Source organism: Apus apus, chromosome 24, assembly GCF_020740795.1.
Source record: "Apus apus isolate bApuApu2 chromosome 24, bApuApu2.pri.cur, whole genome shotgun sequence".
NCBI classification, from domain to species: domain Eukaryota; kingdom Metazoa; phylum Chordata; class Aves; order Apodiformes; family Apodidae; genus Apus; species Apus apus.
In genome coordinates, this window is record NC_067305.1 from 3,463,075 (window position 1) to 3,481,588 (window position 18,514).

Consider the following 18,514-nt stretch of genomic DNA (forward strand, 5'->3'; position numbering starts at 1 on the left):
TTTGTCCTCCTGGGGTGCTGTGATGGTCACACTCCACGTACCACACAAGCAATGGCTCTTTGCTGCTCAGGGGCTCATCAGAACTGAGACCTCTCTATCCTGAAGAACCTGCGAGAAGAAGACGGGACAATGTTCAGAAATAGTGATGTGGGGAGCTCTGGGGGGGGGTCCTGGCAAGGCTTGTGGGGCTCCCAGGTTCCCTCAAGGCTCTCAGGTTTTTCTGCATCTGCTGCAGGTCTGCCAGCCCTCCCCTCGGGTTCCTAGAATGGTGGGGCTGGAAGGGACCTTTGGAGATCATCTAGTCCAACCTCCTGCTAGAGCAGGATCACCTGGAGTAGGTCACACAGGAACATGACCAGGCGGGTTTTGAGCATTTCCATGCACTATCCCAACTCTGTTATCAAGCAAAGACCAAGTTCTGGGCGTTCGTTTCCCATGAATCACAACGGGTTTAAAATAACTGCTGAACTACCAATGTATGTACATAAATCCAAGTGTCTGTCTCCTCCAGGCAGCTGGATCCAGTGGCCTCTCAGGCTCCTTGTGGTGGGCAGTGGAGGAATAAAGCCCACTTAGAGGAAGCCCTTTCAGATTTGCTTGTGCCAGGAGGGTTGATAACCCCCAGGCATCTGTCTGGCTGCCCAGTGGGACTGTGGACGTTAGATCTCCATCCACATCCCACCCCTGAGCCCTGCTAACCCCTCACACTCACCAGAGGCCTCTGACCGGGGTTAAATTTAAACAGCAGAACTTGTGGGGAGTGCAGGGTGCCCGGCGGGTCCACAGGGGACACTGCTCCCCAGCACCGACCGAACCTGGTGGAGAAACTTTCCTTATGTGAAGGGAGCGCCCGAGAACGCCCCCAGGCAGCTCTGGCCTGGGGAAAGTTGCTCATTTCAAATTCTTCTTCCCTCCCTCATGAAAATCCTCCAGTCGCCTACTGAATGAGCTCAGGCCGAACCCCAGGAAGTTGCTGGTGCTTCCTGTGAAAACCTGTGATGCAGAGAAACGGCGGCGGGAGGGCAGGGAGGGCGAGGGCAGGCGCTGCAGCCGGAGCCGAGACCTCTGCCCCTTCCTCCCGCTGACTCACCGCGACGCCCCGCGCCTCTCCCGCCTCCTCCCGCAGCCCTGGGGGCTCCGCTGCCCCCGGGCGGGCAGGGGAAGGGAAGGGGCCCTCCTACCTCCGGGGGTCCTGCTCCGCGGGACGGCTCGGTGCGGGAGGGCTCGGTGCGGGAGGGCTCGGTGCGGCGGGGCCGGCTCGTCCCGCTGCCCAGGCTGCGCTTCCCGCCGAGCCGGGGTCCAGCGGAGCGATCGGGGCTGCTGTGGGCCCGGGGCTCGTAGGGACCTCCCGGGGCTCGTAGGGACCTCCCGGGGCCGCGGGGACCGGCCGGGGCCGCGGGGCCTGCTGGCACACGAGGAAGCGGCGGGTGGCGGGGCTGGGCGGGGCAGGGCCGGGGCGGAGCGGGGCCAGGGCAGCCCGCAGCGAGCCCGGGGGGTACCCGGGGGTACGAGCACCCCGAGCGGACCGGCCCGGGGGAGCTGCCATCTGCCCCCCCGGGGGAAGGGGCCCAGCGCCGGTGGCGGAAGCCGGCGGAGCATCGGTCCCGGCGCTGCGGGCGGCCGGTGCGCGGGGCTCGGGCTCGGTGCGGGAAGCGACGCTTCCCTCTAGCGAGAGGCTGGTGGCAGTTCCCGTGGGAAGGGTCAGGATCCCGGGAGCGGGGGCAGCAGGAGCGGTGCAGGTGCAGCTGAGCCTCCGCGGCACAGCAGAAGTCTTAGGGACAAAACAGTGAAGATACTTTTCTCCTTAAGACTGAGACAAAACTTCGGAATTGCTAAAAGCTTAACTTGTTTTTTTCCTCCAACGGGATCTGGGAAGGTGCCCAGGGATGTGGTTTAAGTGCAGGCTTCTTACCCAGCCAGGCAGAGGGAAGAACATAAATGCTGCAGGTTCAGACAGAGACAGGAGGCAGGTATTTGGGGCACACTTTATTCTGAAGTCTGCTTGTCATCATTCCAGCCTTAGCACAGGGACTGTGCCAGGAAACAAATCATCAAAATAAGTTACATTAGAAATTGGTAAAGTTGTTTTGTTTTATTTTTTCCTGGGAAAATAACCAGCACCTACCTCCCCTGCTTTAATAACAGGATATCCCACCAGCGTGGCAGAGTAACTCCTGGCAAAGGCTGCCTCCTTTGCCAGCTTCTTAATGCTTCAAAAGGTTTCATGCATGGGGTCACAGAAGATCCCTGAAGTTATTTATGTGACTAGGAAAGAGAATCCCACTGCAAATCAGCATGCTGAAAAGAAAACCCCACCTTGCTAAATGTTTCTCTCTAAAATAAAGTGTTTGGCTGGTCCCTAAAGAGAAGTCTCTTGTTGAGGAGCAGCCTCGTGCCCCCAGCTGTTCCCCAGTCTGCTCTGGAAGCACAAGGGGCAGGAAGGAAGTGGTCTTAGTCACACTTTTAAACTTGTAGAAGGAGGGAAACGGTATCAAAGATCAAACACATCATCCTCTCAAGAACCCTGCAGCTTGGGTGAATTAAAAACAAAGCCAACATTAAAAATAAGTTGAGACCTCTTCTCTCCCACAACTTGTCTCTGCAAGAACTAGCCATTCATGCATACTGACTTAGAAAGCTGAAGTGCAGGTCCCCATCTTGCCTTTCAGGGCAGCAGCATGAGTTAAAAAATAGGAAATCAAGATATAGAATCACCCCAGCTTGGTTATCAAGTCTCCTTGCAAGGGAAGCTCAGCCTGGGACAGGGGGAGAGCAGGGGGCGCTCTTGGTGCAATTAACGGTTGGACACAATTAAAAGATGAAGCTCTGTTCTAGCCAGGGCCAGAAGAGCTGGAGTTGTTCAGAGCTCTTTCTCTGGTGCAGTAGTTGTTATCTCCTCTGCAGCCAGTGCCACCTCTGTGTCTTTCTCTGCCTTCTCCTTCAGCTTCTCTAGCACTTCAAACCATTCCCCTGAGATTCTTTTGGCTGCCTTTGGTTCTTTGGGTGTCTCAGCCACCTCCTTTGATGATGTAGCCTTTTCCAACATGGCTGATTTTGTATCAGTCACCCTTTCTTTCTTCTTCTCCTTTCTGCCACCCTGTGACACTTTAGCTATTGCCCTGAAGGGACCCACCAGCCAGTTTGGAGGGGTGTTCTGAGTTACATACTCGAACAGGTCATCTAGGGACCTCCGGGCTTCTGCCACACAGTCCTGGCTCTGGGTCAGGGTGGTGCTGGAGAGGTCCTGAAAAGACATAGCATTGGAAAAAGACCTATGGAGCTTATGGATACTTTGAGTAGCCTGATATACAGCTTCTTGGATGTGGCTGGGGAGGCCTTGGGTGCTGGCTTTCAGGTTCTCGAAGGCAGGTTGGAGGTGCCGGGTGATGATGCGCAGCATGGCTAGAGTCCGTGCCTCTCCCTGCTGGGACAGAGACAGAGCTCAGTTACCAGAGCAGATGAGCTGGGCACCATCCACCAGAGGCCTGACTCAATACACCCTTCTAGGGGTACCTCTCCTTCGCAGGCAGTTTTGACTTGGTTTCCTTTGGGTTGGGTCAGGCTCCAGTCCACCCACAGCCGATGGAGCTTCTCTTGCCCATCCAGAAGCTTCTGGCCAACCTCTTGTTTCACAGATTCAATCTGATGGGGAAAATGACAGGGAGAGCTTGTACTGCAAGCACACACGCTCAGGGAAGCACGAGTGCTTCCCTCCCAGGGAGGGATCCAAGGTGCCAGGCAGCTGGTGCAGGATGGAGAAAGAGCTTGCACCTGGATAGTAGGGCAGGAAGGTGACAGGCAGGAGGAAAAAGCAGAAAGCATGTTTGTACCAGTTCTATGGCCAGCTGCAGTCGTGAGAGAGTGTCCTGGGTGCTTTTCCTGAGGCGCTGCAGTTTGCAGAGGGAGTGCTGGAGGGCTCGGCGCCGCGCTTGGCCAGAGAGGGAGCCCAAGCGCACAAAGTAGCTCTTCTGCTGCTTCTGCTCCTCCACAGAAGCCACGCCAGATCCCTCCACAGCAGTGGCCAGTTTACCTGGAGGAGACAAGAACAGAGATGCAGCTGTGCTGCACTCCCCAGCTGGGAGTGGGGGGAAGAGGGGAGGTCACCCATTGAAAGACACGAAGGCTGGAGCTTGCTGGGTAAGCAGGAGAGGTTTGAAGTTGCTCAGAGGTGGAAGGGAGGCTGGTCCCTGCTCAGCTGTGTTCTTCAGATAAACAGACTTGACAGGTTGATCATGCACCCCTGTGTTTATTTGCCTTGAGGCTGATGGGCAAGTACTTAAACTCTGTCCCATACCATGTGGCAAGTCAGTGTTGACAAAGAGCCATCTTGGTGACACATCAGAGCTACCTGTCTGCTTCAGAAGAGGAGTCTTGCAGTGTCAGGTGCTCTCTGGTCATGTGGGAAAGGAGTTGCATTCACAACTGGCAGCTAAGCACTTTCTCACCTAGTTCCTCCTCTGTCATGGGCAGGTAATGATCCACCAGATCTTCTGACATTCCCAGGACAGATTCTGCTCCACCTGCCACTGCTTGGCTCACTGCTTTGGCTTTGCTTATGCTGTTGGTCACCACTGAATTAGTCTTCTCCACACCCTCCTGGATAGCCTCCTTGCTCTGCTCCAAGGCTGTGTTTATTTTGCTGGTTATGGTGCCATAGGCAGCATCCAGAGCTGTGTTGACTGTAGAAGTGACCACTGATTTGGTCTTCTCAACACCATCCTGAACAGCCCCTTTGGTTAGGTCCACTGCCTCAGTCACCTTGTTAGTCACCAGGTCCTTGGCACCCTGGGCAGCTCCTACAGCAGCACTAATTGTAGAAGCAACTGTAGATTTGGTCAGTTCAACACTGTCCTCCACCATGTGCTTTGTCAGGTCCACAGCCTCTGTCACCTTGTTAGTCACCAAGTCCTTGGCACCCTGGGCAGCCTCCACTGCATTGACAATAGTAGAAGCAACTGCAGACTTGGTCAGTTCCACACTGTCCTCCACCATGTGCTTGCTGAGGTCCACAGCCTGTGTCACCTTGTTAGTCACCAGGTCCTTGGCACCCTGGGCAGCTCCTACAGCAGCACCAATTGTAGAAGCCACTGCAGATTTGGTCATTTCCACACTGTCCTCCACCATGTGCTTGCTGAGGTCCACAGCTTCAGCTACCTTGTTAGTCACCAGGTTCTTGGCACTCTGGGCAGACTCCACAGCCTCTGTCACCTTGTTAGTGACAAGGTTCTTGGCACCCTGAGCAGCCTCCACTGCATTGATAATAGAAGAAGCCACTGCAGACTTGGTCATTTCCACACTGTCCTCTACCATGTGCTTGCTGAGGTCCACAGCTTCAGTTACCTTGTTAGTCACCAGGTTCTTGGCACTCTGGGCAGACTCCACAGCCTCTGTCACCTTGTTAGTGACAAGGTTCTTGGCACCCTGAGCAGCCTCCACAGCATTGATAATAGTAGAAGCAACTGTAGACTTGGTCAGCTCAACACTGTCCTCTACCATGTGTTTAGTCAGGTCCACTGCCTCTGTCACCTTGTTAGTCACCAGGTCCTTGGCACCCTGGGCAGCCTCCACAGCACTGTTAACAGTGGAGGTGACCATTGACTTAGTCAGCTTGACACTGTCCCCAACAACATTTTTGGTGAGGCCCACTGCTTCAGTCACTTTGTCAGCCATTGCTTCTTTTGCCTCACAGGCAGCATCCATGGCAGACATCACTTTGGTGGAAACCAGCTGCTTGGTGTCTGAGAGGACCTACAACAGGGACAGGCAGAGAGAGAGATTTTATTTTTCTGAAACAGGTTTTCCCTCCCTGAAGTAGCTTTTCCATCTGACTAGATTGTGTTTGCAGTCTTGTGGGAGAGCTGGAGAAGCCAGTACACCTCTCTTTACATAGACATGTTGATTTCCACATGCTGAAGGCCCATCTCCAGCTTCCATCAGCTAGCAGTGTCTCCTCTAGTCTGTGCCAAGGACTGACCTGACAAAGCAGTGCTCCTGAAGTTTATTTCCCTTTTCTCTTCTGTACCCACAACCATCCCATCAAGCAAGATATCAAGCCATGGCTTCTCCAGGAAAAGCCTTTACCTTGTCTGCTGGTTGTTGAAGAAAAGGCAAGTTCTCCTCCAGTTGATCCAGCCCTTTACAGGCATATTCATTTACAAGTGCAACTAGAAAAGACAAGTACCAGTTTATTCTTCTATTTGGAGAGGAGGTTTTTGACCCTACAATGGCCAATTCAGGACAAACTCATGAAGGAAAGCCTACAGAAAAAAAATCCCTATTCTGGGTGGGGGGGGTGGGGGGGGTGGTGTCCTGTTAAATCAGGAACAAACCCTCCAGTCTGGCAGGTTCCATAGTCTCTATTTTGTCTTCCCAGCTCCCAGCTGGTGGCAGCACATTGCTCCAACTGGAGCATTATACTTGCCCCTGGTGGGTGGGACAGTGAAAGGGTTGGGAAATATTGGGAGGAGGCAGAGTGACATATATCCAAGATGGACACTGTTGCTACCTGTTGGGATGCTCATAACCTGGAGTGAGAGAGATACAGCAGGGAGGTTTTGCTTAGTGGCTCAAAGAAAGCACAAGACAGGCCAGACTTTGGTTCTGCTTGGGACAGCTTCATGTTCATGAAATTCAGGGAGTTCACTGGGCAGCTGGGAGCAGCTGAGCAGAGGACTCAGAGCTACAATGAACTACAAAAATGTGCTGTAGGGGATGGAGATCACCCAACAGGCACAGGAAACCCCCCTCTCCACCTGTTCCTCCATGTAGGAAAGGTCCCTCCAGCCTCTTCACTTACTTTGTGGCTCAAGTTGGTTCAGGATGGGCTGTGCCCCACCAACCACACTGCCAACTGCCACAGCAGCCACAGTCTCAGCCACGTTGCAGACACCACTGAGGCAAGGATGGGTCTCCTTGGTGTAGTTGTAGGCAGATGAAACCAGGTTGAAAGCAGAGTTTAGCAAGGGGAAGCTGGTGACCCGATCAACAGCACTCTGAAACTCAAGAGAAATGTGACACTGGAGACCCAGTCTGGTCTGGTGAGTCAGGACAAGCTGTGAGTGTATCCAGAAAGGTCCTAAGGGAACACCCAGTCCATCTCCTCACCCTTAACCCTAGAGTTGAAGGGGGTCATCCAAAGACCACTAGCAAGTCAGCAACAACCAGGGTTAAAAGTCTGAGCTCTGGACTCCTGAATCCCAAGTCACACTGGGTTTCAGCACAATGCCCAGATGGGAGGTTGGACCTGGAACAGCTCATGTTTCAGAATTACTGGCATTACTTGAGCCAGCCCTGAAGTCTTCTCTTGAGCAAAAAGAGTTTGAGTTTAGATTTATCCGCAGCTTCATACAGTGAATCTTTCTGGTACCCCCAGCCTGGTTCTGAGCTGCAGACCCCAGGTGTTACCAGTGTGTCTGTGAGCAGGTAGTTTAATGGTTGCATGGTAAAGTACCAGCTGCCCTGGCACCTACCGCTTGCTGCTGTTCCTCAGCCTTCAGCAGGTCTTTCTTTGTGGTCTTTTCTGATGCCATCCTGGACTGAGTTGCAGCTGAAAGGAAAAACAAGAGTACAACAGCATGAGTACAACTCAGTTCTCTCTGGTGAATGAAAGTCTTAGCAAAACTGGTGAAGAGCAGAGGGCAACGTTGGGATCTACCAGTCAGCATGTCCAAGGAACATCAGTGTGGCATCACTAGTCTTTCATGTAAGGATGTGAAGATACTTGAGAGGTTCCATGATTTAGGATGTGCAAACATTTATGTCGGACAAGGACTGTTCCCAGGCACCTCCCTTAATCCCCAAACAGCCTTAAACAAAATAACCATCCTACTTATTTTACTGCTGATAACATTTGATGGGCTTGAAAGTTGCAAGTCAGAAGGGGGTGAGAACCTTCTTCTCTCTCTTGCCTTTTCTCTGCTAGAGACACTTCTGGTTCAGCTTCCCACTGCACAGGCTCTTTGCTGGCCAAGGACTGGAACACTTGAAGGAAAGATGCACCCTGTGGAGCTGGGGCTGATGGTGGGAATCACTGAATGTTGTCTTGATTGATCATGACAAATTACTGTCCTTCTAACGAGCCCTGCTGCAATGCAGCTGCAGCAGGGCTTGTTAGAATTACTTATGCAGCAGTATAAGTAGCTTTTTAGTTTTCATTTTCAGAATGTGAGAAGCTGAAACAGTTGAATAATGGAGTTTAAAACCAGAAATACTGATTTGGAAAAAAAAAAAATGAACTTGCTTAGTACCCTTTAAGGGGCCAAAGCCCTGAGATTTCCACTACTTCATCTGAAGTGCAGATGGTTCTTGCAGTGGCTTAACCTGGTTTCCATTTTGGGGGCAAAAAAGGGAAGAGCCAGACAGGACTTCAGCTCCCCTCCAGAAAGGTGTCAGGGCCAGAGACTGAACAGAAGTGCTGAAACAGCAATAGGTGTATTTTGCTTTCTTAAAAAGAGTTCAGTGTTCATAGCCCCTTCACTCTGAAGGCTCACTGTGGAGTACCTCTGGTGAGAGACATGGAGATGAGTTCTTTTTGAGTCATCCCACTAGGCCCTTGTTCATAGGGAGGAACTTTTACCAGCTTCTCCAGTGCCACCAACTCCAGTGACACTGGCAGCCTCACTGCTCTGGGAAGGGTATGAAAGTTCTTCGACAGGGAGCCAGGTTTCACTGCTGTAGTGTTCTGGCTGGCTACCTTGGAGGTTTGGCTCCCATCCTACTAACCAGCTGGGCAGGAAATCTCTCCTCACTTCCTGTGAAACCAGCTCTCAGAAGTGTTCTCATTACATAGTGGGATTAAGGAAGTCCAAGTATAAAAACTGCAATATCTTGAATGCACGTTGACCTCCCCAGGAGAGACCTAAGTCGGTATCTGGACACTCCAGGATCATGTCACAAATCCAGGATGACTTCTCATCCTTAGTCAGGCACAGGAGGGATTTCAGCATGTTTGTTCTTCAGTGCAGTGTCTGCTTTTCATAGAATCCCAGACTGGTTTGGGTGGGAAGGGACCTTCAAGATCATCCAGTCCCAACCCCCTGCATGGGCAGGGACACCTCCCACCAGCCCAGGTTGCTCCAAGCCCCATCCAACCTGCCCTTCAACACTGCCAGGGATGGGGCAGCCACAGCTTCCCTGGGCAACCTGGGCCAGGCTCTCACCACCCTCACACTCCAGAATTCCCTCCTCATGTCTCACCTCCATCTCCCCTCTGCCAGTTTTCATCCATCCCCCCTTGTCCTCTCCCTCCCTGCCCTTGTCCCAAGTCCCTCCCCAGCTTTCCTGGAGCCCCTTCAGGCACTGGAAGGTGCTCTAAGGTCTCCCTGGAGCCTTCTCTTCTCCAGGCTGAACACCCCAACTCTCCCAGCCTGTCTTCATTCCCTTTCTCTCCCTTGCCAGTTAATTCCTATTCTTAGAATTGCTGTGGCATTTTCCAATGGAAAACCCTCAAACCAAAATTCCTCACAAACCAGATTCCCAAGCCAAGCACTGCTCCAGGCTCATTGGCAGACTCCACCCAAAAAAACCCCAACTTGCCCTCTCATTTGTGACAGAGACCATTGTCTTGTTTCTTCTGTTCTTTGCCTTGTGTAAGGTTTTTATTTTGCTGTGGAAACAGGAACAGAGAGCTGGGGAAGCAGCAGTGAAACAAGCAGTTGTTAGCCCTGGACTGAGGATGGGGAGACATCTCAGGAGGTAACTTGGCAGTAAAATATGTAAAACATTGCTGTGTTAATGCTGCAATTAGTCAGCTTCTTGAGATCCAAGCAAGGCGGTGGAGTGCTACATGTCTGCAGCAAAAGGTGTCACAGAATTTGGGACCTCCAGCCTCTCAAGTGAGAAGCCCAGAGCCAGGCTCTTCTGCACATTCCCACTAATGGTCCTGCCCAGGGGGCTGCTTCATTTAACCCTGCAGAGCCAAAAATACAGCTTCAACTTGATCAGTCTGGGAGAACTTCTAGAAAAATGCCCAAAACAAAAGCAGGGCTTGAAAAAAAAGTCTTCAGTCCCAAAGTCCACATGGTTTCTCAGTTAGTAGTCATTCCTTTCCCTCTGCTTTAAGGCAAGTTTGTTGGTTTTTTGGAAGCCAAGGAGGCTGAATCAGCAGCCCTATCACAGGGCAAAGCACAACTATTTCAACACCATTGCAAACAACCCCTTTGCTCTTTTCTTTTACTTCTAGATGGGTGGGCAAAAACCTGAGACTCCAAGAGTATCTTCCTGGCCTTGTGGTCAGGGTGAGCACACAGACACTGCAGGAAAAGAGGAAGGACTCCAGTTGGTAGCATAAGTGAGGAGCAAGGCCTTGGCTGATGGCAAAAGTGGTGTGAGGTTAGAATCAAGCTCTGAAGTACTAGGAGTGCATCTTAATTATGGATGCAAATGTGTCAGTGACAATCCTTGCAGCAGAGTCATGTCAGAACATGGTTTGCTCTCCTCTGTGGAGGAGGAATCAGGCTGTGTTGCAATGCCAGTGGTGTGGGCAAATCTTCAGGAGCCCACAGCATGGTTTTATTTTCTCTTTCCCTTGCAAAAGTGCTGAGCAGACCTTGTTTCACTTCAGAGGTTGCAGGAAAGCACAGTGCTTGGAACTCTGGGGCAGCTGTGCCAGGATCCTTTGGAGAAAGGCACAACTTCAAGCTGGGGTAGTTGCAAGTGAGAGCCCCATGCATGGCAGAAAAGCAGAACCAGCCCCAGGGTTTGCTTTGGTCCCAGCTTGCTTCATGCAAAAATGATGAGCAGATGATTTCACACCATTGCCACGACACAAATATGAGGTCACTGCTGGAGAAAGTTCTTGAAGCAGGTAGTTTCAGCAAGATGAAACTTTTCAGTGCACGTTTCTAGCGTGGCACAGTAGCTGAACTTCACTGCCCAAGGTGGCACCAAGTCTGAACTCTGTGAATCAGAAGGGCAACAACACCACCACTGCCAAACTGCTCCCTGTTTTCCCTGCCTTCCTGTCACACCAGGGCAACACACTGGCCTGGAAGAAGAGAGTTGGTCTCGTGCTGGGGGCAGCACCTCCCTGGGTTTTTGCCACCCTGACAGTGACCAGCACACATCAAGCTAATTCTTGAACTTGTGTAAGGTTTAAATTTTCCTGTGGAAAGAAGCTCTGCCTCATGAAGACAGTCTGCTGTTACCTTGTCCTGTACAGAGGCAGGATCTTGCTGTTCAGGAAGCTCTTCTCCCTTCCAAATGTGTTTTACCTTGGGTGGACAGGCTGAGCCACCTCTAGCCTGCCTGGTTCAGTAGCTGAATTGGCAATTCTTTATTCCCCATTTAGGAAAACAAAGCTCAGTTTAGTGCTTTAGGTCCGAGCAGGGAGAGCTAATCAGGGCAGAGGTATTAATTTGTGGTTAAAGCACTTAGATTCCCTTCAAGATTTGCCACTGATACCCCAGTGACCATAATGTGGCCAGCAGAACTGGCTGCTCCCCTGGGAATGCTCTGCTGCAGCCAAGGGAGCTGTTGGCAAATGCTCCAAGGGCAGAATTAGTTTTAGGAGGAGTATCAGATGGTTTTTCAGGCTCGACCTTGGGACATCAATTTCAGAATTGCTGGCAGAGGTGCCCACCTAACCTTTCTAGAAAAGCCATTAGGGAGCCTCAAAGATTAAAGCCACTTTTGCAGGCAGAAGCAGGGTTTTCCCACACACACACTTCCAATGGGAATCCAGCACCATGGAAATCCAGCACCACAGCCAGTGGCCATTATTCAGTCAGTAACTCCTTGGGACAGAGGGTAAGCTATCCAAGCTACTAGAATTTTGAGATATTTTAGGAAAGAGGAGAGGGAGTTGGGTTAAAACAGCTTCTTGGCTTTCTAGTACTTCCCATGTACCAGTTTCTCCAGAGGACACACCTCTCTGTCATAAGCTGTGACTTGCTTTAGTCTTTAACACATGCTTTTATCTGGAAGTTTCAGCAGAACCAGCTGTAGGCATTGAAGTCCTCCACAGCTGTACCAGTTCCAGGTAGTCACAACCACATTTGAGAGCCCTGTTAGTCTTAAGAAACACCAAGCTCATTTGCCAACTGCTCTCTCCAGCAAGCTCAGAGCCATGCATGGCTGCAGCCTCCAGCTGCAGAGAGAGCTCTTGAGCAAGAGAGAAGTTACCTGGCCACCCCCTTCGCTAACACCATTACTGTGCCTACACTAAACGATCATGTGAAATAGCTACAGGCAGGTCTGGCAGCACAGTCAACAGGAAGGGAATGCCCAGCTGATCCCTCTGCCTCCCGAGGCATGTACCACTTCCCAGCATCAACACAAGTCAGCAGGGATGTCCAGGGGGCACATCACGCGCTGCCCCTGCTTGGCCAAGGAAGAGCCACCTCCCCTCACCCAGCTTGCATCTTCACCAGATGATAAGCAGAAAAGAACTTTCAGACCAACCCAAAGCTCCTCAATCACAGGTGAGACCCATAGTGTCACCAAGAAGCCGTCTCAAGGCTGGGAAGAAACCTTTAGGGAGGGATTTAAAGCCTTTCAGCTCTTCCTCAAGGCGCAGCAGGTAGAGCAGGACACCTTCGGCCTCAAAAAGCCAAGACACCCCCCACCTACAGATGGGGGAAAGCAGCAGGGACACAGCACAGCTCTGCTTTCCGAGGGAGCAGGAACAGCCCCAGGGGCACGTCTGGGGGAGCACAGCCCCTCGGCAGGGAGGCTGCAGGCTCAGTGCACCCTGGGGCCAGGAGCCAAGTCCTTCAAGCATGGATCCATCTCCAAGCCCAACCTCCACCCCCGGGAGGGCTGCAAAGGCCCAGGTGAGGGGGGCAACCTCCGGGAACCCCAACCAAGCCACGAAGCCCATCAACCCCTCCCCACCCAGCCCTGCCTCACCTGCCTCCTCCGCTCCCAGCGCTGACAGGATGGGGAGCCCTGGGCCTCGCCCCACATAAATACCCCCCAGGGCCTGATGAGCAGCCGAGGGAGCCAATCAGGACGCGGCAGGCGCTGGCCTGGCCAATGGGGAGCGGAAGGGAGAGGGAGGGGCGGGACGTGGGGTGAGGGGCTGGGGTCCCCTCAGGATTGGGACCAACCTGGGGGGGATCTCGGGGGGCCCTGCTGGGGGTGTCCAACCCCCCCCCGCTCCAGCCAGGGGCAGCGGGGCACCCCCCGGCCTGCTGGGTGTTGGGGGAGACGGTGCTGGAGGTCACGGGGAGCAGGCCCGTGGTGCTGAGACGGGCTCGGCCCAGCGGGCACCGCAGCCCTCCGTGCCCCTGCACGCCTCGGAGCTGGGTGGGCCTGCCTGCCCCCGTGTTGGCTCCAACGCTCACTTCTGCGAGCCAAGAAAGGCCTGGCCGGGGACGGAGCGAAGCCTGGAGGAAAAGACCTGCTTGCCAAGGTGTGTCTGTGCTGCCATGGATGCAGATTCAAGCGTGGATCTTGCCCGTCGGCACAGCGGGGATGTGGAGCACGTCCTCAGCACAGGCTGGTTGGAAGGAGGGTGCTGGGGCAGCTCAGCTCCTGCTCCCGAGGCTGGAGGAGCTGTTGCCCAGATGCAGGGTCAGCCAGCCCCAGCAGGCAGCTCGTGCTTGGCCTTTTCCAAGGGAAACGCCTGCTCTTGGGCTGCCCCCTGGCATCGCAGGCATTGCCATGAAGCTCCAGAGGAGCAGGATGTGGGACCTGTGATGAGAAGACATCACTCAGCCATGATGTTTTCTTGGCAAGTCTCTCCTACCCTGCAGCGTGGGTGCTGTAACTACCTGAGGAGTAAGACATGCCCTCCCACTCTCAACCCCTGCCTGGCTACAGCAAATACGTGGTGGTGAAATGTGCTGCTGCTGCTGCTGCTCAGTTTTGCTGTGATTTTCAAGGTAGAGATTGCCTTTGATTTTTATACTTGCAGAGGGCTCAGCAGTGCAGGATTCTGAGCCTGGCTGGGGAAGGTTTGGGCTCTTTAATAGCAACAACAAATAATGAACATTTTATTTAATGCTCTGCTTTTCCATTTGTGCTTTTTTTCATCTTCAGATCTCAAAAACTGGTTTGAAACCATCAATTAAGCTTCCTGTTGTCTATTTCCAAGATCTGTGGGGGAGGAAACTGAGGCACAGGTAAGAATTATCTGAAGTTTTCTAAAGCTATTAAGCTGATTGAGTCACCTTGTTTTTGGCCAGTGAATGCAGGAGACCTTGGGTCTCATTTCTCTGTTGCCCACAGAAAGCCATGAAGGCAGTGGGAGCAGGAGGTGGTCAATGTTTTTTGAAAATGTGCTGTTAAAATGACAAAAATGTAGAGAATTATCACTTGTCAGCTTGCAGGTTAGAAGGAATCCCTCTCCTTCCCTGAGTCAGACATATCATGGAGTTGGCAGCTGAAAAGACCTCTGGACCTCAGGTGGTCCATCCTGTGGCTGGAGACAGGATTGTGGGCAATGCCAGGTCAGTCCTGAGCTTTGTCTGGATGAGTCTTGAAAACTCCCAGGGAGTTTTCCCCTTTCCAGCCTCTCTGGATATTGGATCCAGCATCACATTATGCTCCTCACGAAGAAGCAGTTCCTGATGTCCACTCTGAACTTCCCCAGCTACAAATGGTGGCTTTGGAACTCTTGTTTTCCCACCTGCACTGCTGAGAAGAGTTTTTGTGCATTTGTCTGTGACACAAACTTCAAATCCCAGCATCACCTGGGAACAAACATCTACCAACCCCTCTGGCAGTGCAGGCTCCCTCCTTTCATCTTGTTGCCTTCACAGGGTAAATTGGCAGGTTCCCAGGGTTCAGTGCCTGATTCTCAAACTGGAGTTGATGAGCAGGTGTCACATGGTGGCTTTAATGGGTTGTGATCCATGCAGGGGAAAGAATGGATGTTCTTGGATCTCATTAAGTGGGTTCTGGTGTTTGCAGGGAGCAGGAATCAAGAAGTTAGTCCTTTTTTTTTTCTGAATCTTGGCCTGTCCATGGACAGTGGCTGAGTCCCCACGTCAGGTCAGTGATGCAAATTGTCAGTTCATGGAGGGGAAGTGCCTGAGGAGGGCAGAGGCAGCAGTGATGGGGAAAGGTGGTATTTCATCACCTGAGTGGGCAGAACAGCTCCATCTGCACCACGCACCTTCATGGGGCTTGTGCACAGGTGAGCGTGAGGAGAGGTGGCAGATGGTTCACTTGAGATAACATCAGTGTTTATCATTAGACAATGTTTGATATCTGAAGTGGAGCTTCAGGTACTAGGTCAAAGTAGCAATGCTTGGGGCTCCTGCTCAGAGGTTGACCTGCTTGCAGCCAGAACACTGGAGATTTGGAGGCTGCAGTTTCAGAGCAAAGCTTGGCAGGATCATTCCTTTGGTCCTTGTTAAGGTATAAATGCCACATACTCAAAGCAGAGATAAAATCAGTTTTAAGAAGCCTGGTGGGCATGGGAAGGGTGGAGGAGGAAGCAGGGAAACATGTTTGGGGAAGAGAAAGGCAGTTGTGTTGGAGTGGAGGAGCCCTGTGGCACTGGGCAGTGCTTCCCACAAAAGGCAGCCTCGTGTCAGGAGCTGCAGCCTCTGTGCAAACACGGAGCAGAATCTTCCTAGTGGCCCCCAGGGGTGAGTCCTGTCACCCCACTCCTCTGCAGCCCCACTGCCAGCTTCCAGCTCTTGTTTCAGCTGCATCCTGGGGTCTGCCTATGGAGAGAGTCTCTCCAGCTACGTGCTGCTCAGCTGTCCCAGTCCTGTTTGGATTTCTGTTGGGCACAAAGCCTGCTGGTATGTGGCAGATCTGGAGGATCAGGCCCTTGTGTTGGTCGCTGCTGTCAGGTGCAATTCCTTTCCCTGCTCTGTGGTGTGTGTCACAGCTCAGCATCATCTCTTTGGGGACCAGAGGCCACATGTGACCCTGAAGCAGCCCATCTGCAAGTGCTCATCTACTGCCACGGAAATGATCCTGTTGATCTTCCATGGCATTTACTCCATGAATGACCTGCCACGATGCCATGGTCACCTTCCCCAGGGCAGGCACAGGCACGGGAAGAGATGATTCAAGGGTGTGGCATGTGGTGCTTTGATTTCTGTTACTCAGTTAAGTTCAAGTCAAGGCCTTGGGCTTCTAGCAAACTGCAGGAGAAGCTCTGTACTGCTCAGGTGTCCCTCTCTCAGGGGCTGCTCCAGTGTTGGCTGTGGCCCTCTGAGGGGACAAATCAGCCTGTGGTCTTTGCCATTTGTTGCTGTGCAAAGTCCACAAGGTGTTTGCTGCCAGCCCCATCTGTCTGCACTGCCTGGAGACTTTGCTGTCTCCTGTTCTTGTCTTCCTTTCCTCCACCACTTCCCCTTACTGGGAGCTAGTGCTCCATGGGGTAGCAGTGGCAGAAGTAGTTCTAGCTGGTCTCATCAGCTCAAAGCACTCTTTTCCCCTCACCCTCCAGCTTCCTGTCAGCCACAGCAGTTGCTGGTGCTCCTCATCACAGCAGCCTTGTCCAAGGCCACGGGCTGGGAATGCTGGGTGTCCCTGAGCTGGTCCTGCAGTGCTGGGTGTCTGTTTCCACAGCAGAGTGAGGGAGGCTGGGCCATGGCAGAAGAGAACTCCTTGCTGGATCCTGTCCTGGGCTACCCATCTGTTGGTTGGTGTCTTTCACCACTCTTTGCTTGACCATATCCGGAGGCAACAGCCTTCAGAGTGCTGTGGCCTTCTGAAAACAGTTCTCCAGCGAGGTACCAAAAACCCTCAGCCCAGCTGCTTCCCAATCAACCCCTCTGGTCTCTCCAGCTCTCAGAAGCTCTTCCCAAGCTCGGGGCACGCTGCAGCTCTCTGCTGCCCTCACCCTGCATCAGCAGACACAGGACCTGCCTGGCTGCTGCTCCCTGGCTGCCCGGCTCACCTGGAGGGCTTCCCAGCCCCTGCTTCTCCTCTGGCACTTTTCCTGGCATAAGGGCAAGTGGTGACAGCTCAGGCAGGTTCCTGCCCTGAGCCCCTCACTGCAGGGAATAGCCTGATGGGTTCTTGGCTGCTCTCCTAGTCTTCCAGTTCACCTTTCTGCTGCTTCTCAGACTGCAGGATGGTTTTCTACACAACCTCTTGCTCCTCCCTCTACTGCTGCACTCTTGCCTCATCCCACCTCATCTGGGCCTGCAAAGTGTGTCCTCTCCAGCTCAGGCCATTGCTGAGACCCTGCTCTTGCTTCCCTGGTCATCAGAAACAAGAGCTCCCTTTACATTACTGCCCAGTCTTGGAGTCTGGGTAGCTTGACCCCAATTATTTTAGGGACCAGTAGGAGCACTAAGGAGGGCAGCATTTCTCCTGGACTCCAGCATAATTTCTTCCATTTTGGTCTTTTGAGAAGTGGTGAAGATCTCATACAGAACAACACAGTGCAAAACAAGTAACTTCCAAATGTATCTGCTTAGCCTGTTGGCAGGATCTGTTGTGCAGACACTGGTTTCACCAAAGGCAAATATGTTTCCACCCAGGGAAAGCTGAAGAACCAGAGAGCTGAAGGAACAGATTGAAACTGCCTCGTGTTCAGCTTCTGTCCCCAAAGAGCCTGGCATGGAGGGAGAGGAAAAGGAAATCTGGTGAGTTCCCGTTGCTGGATGCAGCATGACTCTGTATCCCAGGACATGGGATGATACCAGAGCCACAGCAAGTCCCTTAGACAAAGCAGATGTGGTCTCTTTAGCTGATGAGTACTGGGGGGAGCCAGGGAGGTTAGCAGGAGAAGCCAAAGATGGACATTCCTGAACCCAGCCAGCCTTCTGCAAGCTAAGTTTGCTGTTAGCATGAGCCTTTGTAACATTTCATAGACTCATGGAATGGTTTGGGTTGGAAAGGACCTTCAAGATCATCCAGTCCCAACCCCCTGCATGGGCAGGGACACCTCCCACCAGCCCAGGTTGCTCCAAGCCCCATCCAACCTGCCCTTCAACACTGCCAGGGATGGGGCAGCCACAGCTTCCCTGGGCAACCTGGGCCAGGCTCTCACCACCCTCACACTCCAGAATTTCTTCCTCATGTCCAACCTCAATCTCCCTCTTCCAGTTTTCATCCATCCCCCCTTGTCCTCTCCCTCCCTGCCCTTGTCCCAAGCCCCTCCCCAGCTTTCCTGGAGCCCCTTCAGGCACTGGAAGGTGCTCTAAGGTCTCCCTGGAGCCTTCTCTTCTCCAGGCTGAACACCCCAACTCTCCCAGCCTGGCTCCAGAGCAGAGCTGCTCCAGCCCTTGGATCATCTCTGTGGCCTCCTCTGGACTCTCTCCAGAAGCTTCATGTCCTTCTAAAGATGGGGGCTCCAGAATTGTGATGCTTCTTGTGGTTTTATGGGACCAGCCCCCTGCTATTTTTCCCAGAAAGTGCTGGAAAGGCTTGTAAGGGATGGACCAGGACTCATAGCAGCTGTAACGGGGTGACTGTGCTGCCTAGGCAAGGATAAATTGCCCCCCCTTAAAACTGAGAAGACTGACTATCCATTCTTCTTCCTCCAAGACTTATTTTAATGATATTTATCAGCTGGCAGTGGTTATGCACACGCCTGGGCTTCCATTTCTCCTCAACATTGTGCCAAAACTTCACTTTGAGCAGCATTTCCACGGGATAT

The 18,514-nt window shown here is 52.7% G+C and overlaps 2 protein-coding genes across 9 annotated transcripts in view; one reads left to right on the forward strand and one right to left on the reverse strand.

The window, feature by feature from the left end:
* The window catches only part of UHRF1 (ubiquitin like with PHD and ring finger domains 1), a 73,307-nt gene that overhangs the window by 36,729 nt on the left and 18,064 nt on the right, over positions 1–18,514 (forward strand). For 6 of the 8 annotated variants that reach the window (XM_051639747.1, XM_051639755.1, XM_051639748.1 and 3 more), the window contains 2 exons: positions 13,981–14,063; positions 17,394–17,498. The gene's annotated coding sequence lies outside the window, so the exon portion shown is untranslated. Of the gene's footprint in view, positions 1–13,193; positions 14,064–17,393; positions 17,499–18,514 lie in introns of those variants that run through there. The other 2 variants (XM_051639753.1, XM_051639752.1) reach the window with 2 other exon arrangements.
* On the reverse strand, positions 67–8,539 carry LOC127394162 (perilipin-3-like). The gene is made up of 13 exons (XM_051639973.1): positions 8,500–8,539; positions 7,470–7,546; positions 6,797–6,992; positions 6,082–6,164; positions 5,688–5,748; positions 4,681–4,793; positions 4,446–4,581; positions 3,831–4,030; positions 3,514–3,642; positions 2,964–3,421; positions 2,126–2,210; positions 1,182–1,751; positions 67–108 (listed from the first exon to the last, which is right to left on the reverse strand). Exons 1-13 carry the CDS (start codon positions 8,537–8,539, stop codon positions 67–69), a joined length of 2,190 nt encoding a protein of 729 aa, XP_051495933.1.